General features: G+C 39.5%; 1 protein-coding gene across 1 annotated transcript in view; it reads left to right on the top strand.

The window, feature by feature from the left end:
- The window catches only part of dnai7 (dynein axonemal intermediate chain 7), a 51,494-nt gene that overhangs the window by 17,801 nt on the left and 21,068 nt on the right, over positions 1-12,625 (top strand). The window contains exons 10-13 of the mRNA XM_088346829.1: positions 1,084-1,276; positions 1,992-2,076; positions 8,502-8,665; positions 8,734-8,893. Of these exons, the coding sequence (XP_088202955.1) occupies positions 1,084-1,276; positions 1,992-2,076; positions 8,502-8,665; positions 8,734-8,893 (602 nt within the window). The remainder of the gene's footprint in view (positions 1-1,083; positions 1,277-1,991; positions 2,077-8,501; positions 8,666-8,733; positions 8,894-12,625) is intronic.

The raw sequence follows: 12,625 nt of genomic DNA on the forward strand, positions 1-12,625 counted from the left end.
GCCATCTCCGGGCAGTGGCTAGGGGACACCCTGAACTGGTTGCCAGACAGTCCCAGGGCACACAGGGACAGACAATTCGCTCGCTCATTCATACCTAGGGACAATTTGAACTGGTCAATTAACCTGACATGCATGTCTGACCACAATACCTTTTCCCATGACTCCTCTGTATCATCCAAATGGTCATATGCAATTTTAAGACGGGCCTTGACATGTGTTGGCTTAAGCAGGGGAACCTTTCGTGTCATGCATGATTTCAAATCATGACGTCTTAGTGTATTACCTACAGTAACCTTGGAAATGGTGCTCCCAGCTCTTTTCATGTCATTGACTAACTCCTGTCGTGTAGTTCCGGGCTGATTCCTCAACTTTCTTAGAATCTTTGAAACCCCACGAGGTGATATCTTGCATGGGGCTCCACTCCGGTTAAGATTGACCGTCATGTTTAGCTTGTTCCATTTTCTAATGATTTCTCCAACAGTGGACTTTTTTCCACCAAGCTGCTTGGCAATTGCTCTGTAGCCCTTTCCAACCTTGTGGAGGTGTACAGTTTAGTTTATGGCGTCTTTGGACAGCTATTTCGCCTTGTTACAAGTTAGTCTTACTGATTGTATGGGGTGGACAGGTGTCTTTATGCAGCTAACGACCTCAAACAGGTGAATCTGATTCAGGATGATACATGGAGTTCAGGTGGACTTATGGGCGGACTAACAGGTCTTTCAGGGTCAGAATTCTAGATGATACACAGGTGTTCATACTTATTTACAGCTGTATCACACAAGAAATGTTAAAAAATCATGCATTGTGGTGTCCGGTGTTTTATTTTTAGTTTATCTATCTCAAAGTGGACATGTAAATTTCAGACCCCTCCATTATTCTGGAAGTGAGTGAAATAGCAAAATAGCATGACGTTTAAATACTTATTTTCTTCTTTGTACATGAATCGATTTTTCTTTTATCCCACCCCTACTATACAAGGTCTCACGGCACACTTGTTTTTCCTGGAATACAGGTTGAAAAATACTGATTTAATACCACATCATCATCATCATAATCAGAGATTTATCTGCTACCGTTTCCCAGGTTACTCAGCGTATTCGAAGAAGTCCCGTCAGAGGTGACAGAGCAGGAGGAAGAGGGAAAAGAAGCTCAAGAAGAGTCACCAGGGGCCGAGATTCAGGATGAGGAACTTCCTGAAGAGCAGGAAAAGGAGGAGATTGCCGAGTTTGTGCTGCACGAGCAAGAGTCAGAAGAGATGCGCTCCACCATCTACACAGTATGAATTGTGAGCCTTTATGGCAGGGGTCTCCAACAGGGTGGCACCAGGGTGTCCCCCAAGGACAGTTGAGGTGCTATTTAGCAAGCTAGCTAGCTAGCTTTTTACATGTTTTGCATGCTATATAGCTAACATTTTACCCTTTTTGCTTGTTACCAAGCTAAAGTTTGGCCGCCTTTCTAACTAGCGTTTTTTTCAACTTTCTATCTGGCTATTTAGTTGGCTTTTTACTGTTTTTTCTAGTTAATTTTTTTTTACTTGTTTGCCTTTTTTGTTAACTATTAAGCTACCCTTTTAGCTTTTTAGCAAACTATCTAGCTAGCTAAATTAGAATTATTTTGCATGCTATCTAGCTTTTCTTGCTGGTTATCAAGCTACATATTGGCCTACTTTCGAGCCAGCTTACTATTTTTTTTTTACTTTCTGTCTGGCTGTTTAGTTTGCTTTTTACTCTTTTAGCTAGCTTTTAGCCCCCTTTTAGTTTGTACCCATTTATTCTTCTAGCTAACTAACAAGCTACAGTTTTAGCTATTTAACAAGCCATCTAAGTTGCTATTTTAGAAACGCATATTTACTGTAACTGAAAGCACTTTGCACTAATTAGGAACTAATAGTAGCTCTCAGCTTGAAAAAAGTTGGAGACCCCTGCTTTATGTTTTTAATAACATTTGGTTGCTGATTGGGCACAAATTTGTTTTTGTTTTTTTTAATGGAGGCTACAGAAAGTCAAGTATCCAGGGCCAGCAGTCATGCAGGTGATGGAGACAACCAGATTGAAACGCAAGTGGAAGTCCCCACGGGTGAGCCTGATTTTAATTTGTGAACTTTTACTTCCCACAAAAAAAGAGTTTCTCCCCTAATGAAATAGAAAAAAAAAATCAGCCCCTAAATTGTGCTTCATGTGTTCTAAGGGATGGGCAGGGCACCCGTATGATGCGGCAGGGGTAAACCAGTGAAAGCTATCGGGCCCTGCTGTTGAACAGGAATGTGTGTTTTTTGTCACCCTGACCCGAGTGACATGGCCGCTTTCTTGTGTCCCGTTTTATCTGGAGGGACAAAAGCATGACCAACTTGGGTGCCGAGGTGCTTAACTTGTTTGGGTGTTTGGGTTGGCCATCGTCCAAAACATTTTGTGTGTTTTTTGCTCCTTTTCCCCTTTTTATTTTCTTTGTTTTTGTATGTGTTTGTCTTGCTGTTGGTCACCCCTTTCGAGGTATTTGACAAGGGTAGATAGATAGATTCCTTTCAAATACAATTTTAAAATCTTGTAAATTGTTTGAAAAAACCTATACAGGATTATTTCCTGTATAGGTTTTTTTCAAACAATTTCTCAAGGTAAAGACTAATAACCGTTTTATGAATAATTTTGTATTCATAACAAAATACCTTGTTAAAGACAAATTATTTTTGTTGAAGAAAAATAATATTTTTAAGAAATATGTTTTTTATTGTTGAATAAAATATTTTTAATTCACATTTTCCCTATTTACTATAAAATAAAAATTATTAATAGTGTTCTTATTTTTGTAGTAAAAGAAAAATAATGCTCTGCAATTGTTTTGTTTTTGCAGTGAGATAAATGTTTTTATAATTAATTGTATCATTTTTTGTAAAGAAATATCCTTTTTAGAAAACATTTTTATTTTTTTGTAAAAAAAAACTTTTTAATAAATCCTTTTGCAAAAACAAGTTAAAAAAATAGTAAAGAACCAAGATAAATAAATCCCCACCATGAGCGCACACCTGCCATTTTAGATAATTTTGCTCAAGTTTTATTTTCTTATTTTACTACACCATCTTAAAATCTCATCTCATCTCATCTCATTAGCTACACCGCTTATCCTCAGTAGGGTCGCGGGGGTGCTGGAGCCCATCCCAGCAATCATCGGGCAGGGGACACCCTGAACTGGTTGCCGGCCAATCGCAGGGCACACGGGGACAGACAACTCACTCGCTCAATCACACCTAGGGACAATTTGGACCGGCCAATTCACCTGACATGCATGTTTTTGGAATGTGGGAGGAAACCGGAGTGCCAGGAGGAAACCCACGCAAGCACGGGGAGAACATACAAACTCCGCACAGGAAGTCTGGAGCTGGATTTGAACCCATGACAGGTTCCCATGACATGAACTGTGCCGCACAAGCGCTAACCACTGCGCCGCCGTGCTGCCCTCAATCTTAAAATATCTTAAGAAAATATTTTCAAAATAAACACAATTCTCAAAAATAAGATACATTTTGAGATAGATAGATAGATGGATAGATATATTATCTATCTATCTATCTACCTTGGTTATATCCCCTCAGAGGGGTGACCGACAGCAAGACAAATACATACAAAAACATAGAAAATAAAAAGGGGAAAAGAAGCAAACACACAAAAAAATTGACCATGGCCAACCCAAATTCCCAAACCCCAAACAAGTTAAGCACCTCGCAATACCAAGTTGGTCGTGCTTTCGTCCCTCCAGATAAAATAGGACACACTAAAGCAGCCATGTCACTAGGGTCAGGGTGACACAACACACTCTTCTGTTCAACAGCAGGGCCCGACAGCTTTCACTGGTTTTCCCCTGCCGCATCATACGGGTGCCCTGCCCATCCCTTAGAACGCGTCCAAACAGCCCACTATCCTTCTACAACACCTCTCCAATCATTCCTATCACCAACAAGAGCTCTACCTTCCACTACATTCAGACCTCTTTCTTGCAGTGCACTCATAACACCATCCATCCACGTCAATCGCGGCCTTCCTCTCGGTCTCCTTCCATTTACTTCTGCTCTGTAGATCCTCTTCAACATTCGCTCCTCATTCATCCTCTCCAGGTGTCTAAACCAACCAAGTAGTCTCTTTTCACATGCTTGCTCAGTTCCAGTACTACTCCAGTTCTTTCTCTCACAATTTCATTTCTTAATCTATCCAATCTTGTCACTCCTAACATACTCCTCAGACACTTCATCTCAAAAACATTTAATTTTCTTCTCAAATATGCGTTCAAGCTCCAAGTCTCTGCACTATGCGACAGTCGGCACAATCACACTCTCATACAGTCCCTATACTCATACTCTTGTTGCTCATCACGCTCCTCAGAGCACCCAAAACCTTGCTTCCTTGATTCACTCTGTGCAATAATACCTCACACTCCATTCCACTAACTGCAGCCACATCACAGGCCAAGTACCTAAAACTTTCAACTTCGTCCAGCACCTGTCTATGCAACCTTATTTCTAACGCCATGTCCACTCCATCACGTGAACACTTCATCACTTTACCCTTCCCAATATTCACACATAACTTAACCCTATCACACACTCTTCCAAATTCCATTATCAACCTTCTCAATGTTTCCTCAGAATCAGCCACAAGCGCTGTGTCATCTGCAAACAACAACTAACTTACCTGCCACACCGTTCCACAGATATCCATCATCTCTACACCCCTGCCAAATACTCTTGCGTTCACCTCTCTCACCACAACATCCATGTACACACTAAACAGCCATAGTGACATCACACACCCCTGTCTTACACCAGTCAACTTAGGGAACACCTCACTCGTCTCACTCCCTACTCTTACACATGCTCTGCTGTTAACATAAAAACTCTTCAATGCTTCCAACAACTTTCCACCAACTCTATACATTACCATCACCTGCCACAATGCCTCTCTATCAACTCTGTCATACGCCTTTTCCAAGTCATGGAAAGCCAAATAAACATCCTTACCTTTTGCAAAAAAATTCTTACACACCTGTTATACTGCAAACACCTGATCCACACATCCTCTTCCTTTCCTGAATCCACTCTGCTCCTTCATCACCACCTCATCCATTATTTTTCTCACTTTCTTAATCAAGACCCTTCCATACAGCTTACCAGACAACAAACTGATACCTTTCGAATTGCTACATTCATACTTATCTTGTTTACCCTTACACAATGGCACCACACATGCACTACACTAATCAACAGTAACCATAACACATAAAAAAAGCAAACATTCAACAAGCGTACTAACCAGTCAATCGCAGCCGTGCCACCTTTTTTCAAGCATTCTGCAGTACCTCTATCCAACCAAGGCACCTTCCCCTCTTTCACTCCCTCTTGCACCTCCCATGTTTCCACAGGCTTTTCACATTTAAATCACACAACACGGGCATTCTCCCCATACCCTGATCGCCTCAACTCTCACTTCTCTCCGGTCCTCCACATTTAGCAACTCCTTAAAATACTCTGCCCATCTCGTCTTGACTGCACTACCGCTAACCAGCAATCTACCGTCCTTATCTTTCTCCTCCTTTCCAGACTTGCTCTTTCTTACTCTTTTCACATCTTTCCAGAACACTTTCCTCCTTTCCTCAAGGTTCACTCCTATCTTTCGACACCATTCATCATTTACTTTCCTTTTCGCTGAGTCCACTACCGCTTTTACCAAACTTTTCATCACTTTATACCTTTCATATGCATCAGCAATCTTATCTTGCAGCCACTCCTGAAAGGCACGTCTCTTCTCTGTCACAGCCTCTGAGACACGATCATTCCACCATTCACTTCCTTTCCTAATACCTGACCAACTTTTCTCATTCCACACACTTCTTTCGCACTCCTCAACACTGTCTCTTTAAACCACTTCCATTCTATTTCCACACTCTCCACTTCTCTTCTCCTAATCCATTCATACTCTTTCCCTATCCTCTCTTTAAACTCTTCCTTTTCTGCCTTATTCAATTCTGACATTTTCACCTCTTCCCTCACACTTTTCTGATAACTAGCCCTCCACGATCCATCTATTCTCAGTTTTCCTTCCACCTATAAATGATCCGCCATACCACTCATTTCACCTCTTTAAACATGCACATCTAACAATCAGCACTTAACATCCCTTTCCTAACCACTACATAATCCATCAGGGCTCTGTCCACCATCTCACCACAATTCACTCTGACAAAGTTACACTTATTCACGTCCCTCTTTTTAAACAATGAATTTGCAATCAACTCATTTTCCACACATAACTCAATCAATTTCTTCCCACTCTCATTTCTTCCTGGTACTCCATATCTACCATCCGCATTTTCAACCGTTTTATCACCCACTCTAGCATTCAGGTCACCGAGTATTGCCACTTTCCACCCTTCTTTCGCACTTGCCACACATTCTGAGAAATCCTTCCAGAACTCCTCTCTCTCCTCAGCACTTATTTCTGAACCAGGTCCATATGCACTTATAAACATCCATACTTCTACAACCCACTTTAACCTCACCCACATCAATCTGGAAGATGTATCTTTCCACTCCACCAGTTTTTCCTTTGCTTTCTCACTCACAAGCACAGCCACTCCTTCTCTAGCATGTCCACCCACAACTCGAGACTTTCTACCATACATACCTCCAAACTTTAATTCACCCTTTCCTTTCATCTTTGTTTCACTCAAGGCTAACACATCAACCTTCCTTTTAGTCATCATCCTTCCGATCTCCTCTTTCTTCCACTCAGTTGCTTTACTTCCACATCCTCTCACATTTGGTGACCCTATAACTAGGGTTTGCGATACCTTTCCGTCTCCCGTCCCCCTTTCTTTGCCTTGCCGTCTCTTCGGGAGAAGAGATAGAGAGGAGAGGATCCTCAGTCCCCTCGCTCCCTCCACTTTAGTCGCCTCTTACGACACGTAGCGGACCACGGTGGGAGAATTCTCACACCTCCCAGAGGCAGAGGACCCCTCACAACAGGACATTAAGATATATTAAAGTAAAAAAAAATAATAATAAATTGTGCAACATGTGTTATTTTTTTAAGTGTGTATTATCAAGCACTTGTATGTGCCTTTTAACAATACAATATGAACAATCTAAAGCACCTATGTCAAACACATGGCCTTCTGAGAGAAGCACAAGATGAAAATGAGATACAAATACTTAAAGTTGAAAATATGTCCAATGGTTGTCGCTAAAGCCAGGCGCCACTCGCAAAGCACCCAATTTAGCTGTATTTACTGACTAGCATCAATCAACCAGAGAAATTGATGAAACACATTCCCCTACCTTTTTAACCTAAAATAGAAGTCAAAAGTTTAAGGCAATAAAAAAAATTAAAAATAGCACCTGGTTGTCTTTGTAGAAGTTTTAATAGTTATGAAATTTAACAGCGAAGTTCTCGTATCCAGAAAAAGATTTAAAAAAAGGAAAAATAAAAAGCCAAAGACTTTTAAATCATTTAATCTTGCCATGTCCAAAGTTTGGCCTGGGGGCCAGTTACGGCCCGAGATAAAATTTTACTGGCCCTCAGAAATTGACAATATGTGGCCCACCAGTAATGTTACCCGCAGTATAACATAAATTGTGAGGGCCGCCACTTCCAGGACACGTGAAAATTGGAGTATTCTTTTAACCACAATCTGAAACAACTGCGTCTCCTTAATTCACCTCAAGACTGTGGCTGTTACAATATGATATGAAGAGGCACTGCTCGGGGAAAACAAAGAAAAAAAAAAGCGAAATTGAAATGAACGCTGTGAAAAGGTGAAGCAACTGGAAGCTGTTTTAATGGCACAGCAGTGCTATTCCATGAGACCCTGTGAGTCAAATAAAAATGCTAATGAGGTGAGTTACTGAGGCAAGCTACAAGATAGTGACGCTGATCTCCAAGCACTACAAACCTTATAGGAGGATGAATTTATTAAACACTGTTTAAAGAATGCCAGGCTGAAAAGTCGGCCCTAACACATTTTCAGGTCACCAAATCTGGCCCCCTATACGAATTTTTGGTAACCCCCTATTCAATCAATCATTTAAATCTGTGATTTTATGCCATTTTTGTCACTTTCCAGTCTGCATGAGTGACCCCAAGTCAAATAAACCGGAGTGGAAATGAATTAAATGGTTTTGCGTTTTACAAATGCAAAGTTGACAAACATTAGAGGAGATGAAATCTTAGTAAAGAAAAAAAAAATTGAAGGAAAGAAAACACCTTAACAATCATTTTTTTTTTATCAAATCTTACGTCCCTGTACCATAATTTAATTGTGAGCCTCTGAAAAGACCCAGTGGTCCAGGTTTTCATGTCATTAATTTACTAGCCTGGTAAGATATTTTTTTCTACCATGTGGTAGAAAATGAGCTAAAATGAGTTTGACAGCCTTAATCTTAACTGTTCTAGTAACCCTATTTCAAGAACCATTCCATTGACCAAGCATTTGTGATATTTTGTCACATCCTCATCTAGATGAGGAGAGCCTTCCACCAACGGTGGATGACATGATGGTTGGTGACGAAGGCGTGGAGGTCGTGGACCTGAGGAAGTACACACCCCTAGGTGGAGTCTTCTACTACGAACTTTTCCACCTTCCTCCGCAGTCTCAACACGTCAAGGGTTGGGAAATTCGAAAGGTGACCCAAAAATATGCAGTAGTACTCATAATCAATTCAGGATGACCATTTCTAGCAGTGTTTTATAGATGTCGGAGACGGTGTTAAAAGTTTTTGAATACATCCCAGAAAAATTGACTCAAACGGAAGATGAAGAAGCTACTTCTCCGCTTGTTGGATTGTCGGTGAAACTCCCTGATACAGTTGTCTTCCTAGAAACTCCTCGAGTGGGTCGCTGGGATCCAGAAGGTGAAAATGACTATGTACATTTTTCAGACAAATACGCACGGGAATAAAAGGTGCATTTTCAAATCTCTGGCAAATAATTGGTTTACAGGCAGGGATCAGAATGGAGATTTTCATTTTCAGCTGAAATAGCCAGGGTCCAGGGCGGAGTCCGGTGGGGGGCTCAGGGGGGCGAAGCCCCCCTGAAGTCAACAGCATTTATCTTATTTGCTATGTGAAAATTGCACTAGAATGAATTAAATCCAACAAAACAGAAACCATGTATTTTATATATATATATATATATATATAAATTAAAAAAATAATAACATATTGACATTAAAAGCATTCGTAATATTGAACATGATCATGATGATTCAAAATAATCTATTTTAATCATGTTTATAACAAATTTTAAATTTTGTTTATCCTGTTCTAAATATTGTATCAACACAAAAGATAAAATCATTTCATAAATAAATAGATTTATAAATACCTCAGATTGGGATTTTCTGTCACACAGGGGAACCAGTGGTTGACTGCTGCTAGTATTTGAAGTGGAAGGATTTGAAACGGCCAATAATGTTGAACCGGTGGCTGCCGATTTTAAATGCGGATCCGAGTGCATAATTTGATCGCCGGCAAGCTATTTTTGCTTTGTGCTTGTTCATTTTAGCATGATCGATCAGTGCCACACAACCTCGCGTACCATAATTGATCAGATCGACACAGTATAGACACTTTGCTTTCCCTGGAACATCACACTTTGCGATGAACTGGCTCAAAGTTTCTGTAACTTCCTCGATCTTTGCGCCGATTTTAACGTTTACTGTGACAGTCTTCTCCAGCCATGACCACTTAAATTTATTCTTGATTCCTTTATCAATCTCGGAGACAAAAGCCTCGTCTTCTTTTCTTAGTATTTTCATATTTACTTTTTCAAACACTCATTTCACCGTTTGAAAAGATCGGAAGGAGCGCCATGTTTGAGAAAGCCAATGCTCTGAACAAAAGCTCCGCTGATTGGTTATCAGCGAACCTATCGACCAATGGTCTAAATGCTAACTTGGGGTGATGAAACAGTCACGTATCATACCTCACCCCCCCAAAATATTTTCTCATCGAATTTAGACGATTTACGGGAATGACCTTTGGGGTTCAAAAACAGCGGAAATCCGCGGATCCGCGGAAAATTCTGATCCCTGTATAGGTATGCCTTATATTCTGGAAAATACAATAAATATGGAAGACTATAAGGCACACTGGAATATTGATTGATTGATTGACATTATATCTGTTCCCACTAATCATCAAAGAGAAGTTAACAATTACCGTATTTTTCGCACTATAAGGCGCACCTAAAAGTCTTAATTTTTTTCAAAAGCTGACCATGCGCCTTATAATACAGTGCGCCTTATATATGGCTCAATATTAAATCGCAAGGTCTCGCAACTTACGCAACAGCCGCCGACTCGAATTTCCCCCGAACGTGGAGTAGTCCGCGGTGTATGCTGGGATTTATATACCGGCGTTTCATTGGCTAACCAATGTGTCAATCATCATTTGAATCGATCGCTATTGGCTAAAGTTATTCGGAGCCTCGGATAGGCTAGAGGGCCGAAACAAACCCTGCAATTGGCCGAAAAAGATGTGTCAATCATCAGTTAAATCGATCGTTATTGGCTGAAGTTATTCGGAGCCTCGGATAGGCTAGAGGCCCAAAACAAACCCTGCAATTGGCCGAAAAAGATGTGTCAATCATCAGTTAAATCGATCGCTATTGGCTGAAGTTATTCGGAGCCTCGGATAGGCTAGAGGCCCAAAACAAACCCTGCAATTGGCCGAAAAAGATGACTGAATGGGTGGAGGGATTTTTAAGGGTTATTGTTCTATCTTCTTTATTCATTATCCATTATCCGTTACCGGTCAGTTCATAATACGCTACAATAGCAAGCTTGCTAAACTACGCCATAAAGAAACATGTTTCATTAGTCTGTATTTGTAAATATTTTACTCTCCTGGATTTACTACACTCACGGTTGTAAGAAGACCATTGTTGTGTATCATTATTGAACGTGAGCTATGCGGCTTTATATTTTCCCGGTATCTTGTTTTAGAACGATCTTGATGTTGCTGTGATGAGTTGAGTGAATTAAACTCAATTCCAAGTGTTTATTGTCATATGCACAGTAAAGTTGCGAGCGAAAAAGAAAATAGAAACTAAGGAATGGTTGGCATTTCTTGAATCCCAAGACTTAAACCTTCCGAACGATATTTGAAATGATGCATTTGAGTGACATCGTACGGACACCGCATCCGCACGTGTCTACGACACGTATTTGCTTCTTTGCAAGCTTTGGGAATGTTAAGGGGGTAATCAGTTTGACTGAATCATCTGACTGTTTTGTCGACGTTCCCATTGTAGCGCCTTATAACCCGGTGCGCCTTATCTATGGATGATATAGGACCAAAAACTATTTTTGGGGGGTGCGCCCTATAACCCGGTGCGCCATATAGTGCGGAAAATACGGTAGTTAAAAATTAAGAACTTTGGTTCACAATTGAGAAAGCAGAAGGAAAAAAATGGGCTGACAAGAAAAAGTCAGAGCTTATCTTGGTCCCGTCCCCTTGACAATCAAAACTCTTTTCACGTTAATCAATTTATGTACTCAAATCATTATAACAAGCTATAATATATAATATAAATCACACAATTTGATTTTTTATATATATATCTATATATATATATATCTATATATATATAGATATATATATTTATAAAATCACATTGTTTGATTCAACCTATGATTAGAAGGTACTGCACTTTAAAATCTTTAGCAAATATTTGTTTTCTAGGTGCACCTTATAGTCGGTAAAATACAAAAACATCTTATGAGCTCAGTGAAATAGATACAAAGAAAAATGAAAAGAGCATATAATTTCTACAAAGAATGTATTTTAATGATTTTGGGAGTTAGCCAAGATGTCAGAGTGCTCTAAAATTTCCAATTTTATGATTCTACATTTAAGATAAAAATTCAAACCTACAGGTTTTTTTCCCAGACCTTTAAGGTGCACTGTGTCATATGGCACACTTTAAAATCTCTTGCAAATATATATTTTTAAGTTTCCCTTTTAGTCCGTAAAATATAATCAGTATCTTTCGGTGAACATGGCGAAATGGACACAACGTGTCTCAAAGATTATCAAGGTTTCACACTCTTCCTGGTATTCTGTTTTGTTCTTCTAAAAAAATTAACCGTAACATTTTAATTAAAAAAAAAATCCATTTTTTTTTTTAAATAAACTTAAGTATATTAAATACATACAATACTGTAGAAAAGGCTGCCAGATTATTAGTTAAATTGTTTCTTTAAAAAATATGTATCATTTGGGTCAAAGTTGGGTTAAGTTGTTTAAAATTACCACAAATATAAAACGAATGCAAAATTATTGTTGGTTGAATAAAAAAAACAAAACTTCAAAATTTGGTAATGTGTGTGTAAATGACCCCAAATATATACATACACAAACATGGGCACTGTGTAATATTTGACCACTAGATGTCGTCGTATTGTTCCGTGCATCTGAAACAAAGTGCTACTAAGCACAAAGAAAAATACAAACTACAGAGACTCAAAGTGACCAAATCACACCTTTTTTTTCATCCAATGTTTTTGCCACAAGGCTTTTTCGTCATTGTTTTTTTTTAATGCACGGAGATGGAATTTTAGTGAAGGGAAAAAATATTGAGAA

The sequence above is a fragment of the Urocampus carinirostris genome, chromosome 11 (genome assembly GCF_059441175.1).
Source record: "Urocampus carinirostris isolate Australia breed hairy pipefish chromosome 11, RoL_Ucar_1.0, whole genome shotgun sequence".
Classification (NCBI taxonomy): domain Eukaryota; kingdom Metazoa; phylum Chordata; class Actinopteri; order Syngnathiformes; family Syngnathidae; genus Urocampus; species Urocampus carinirostris.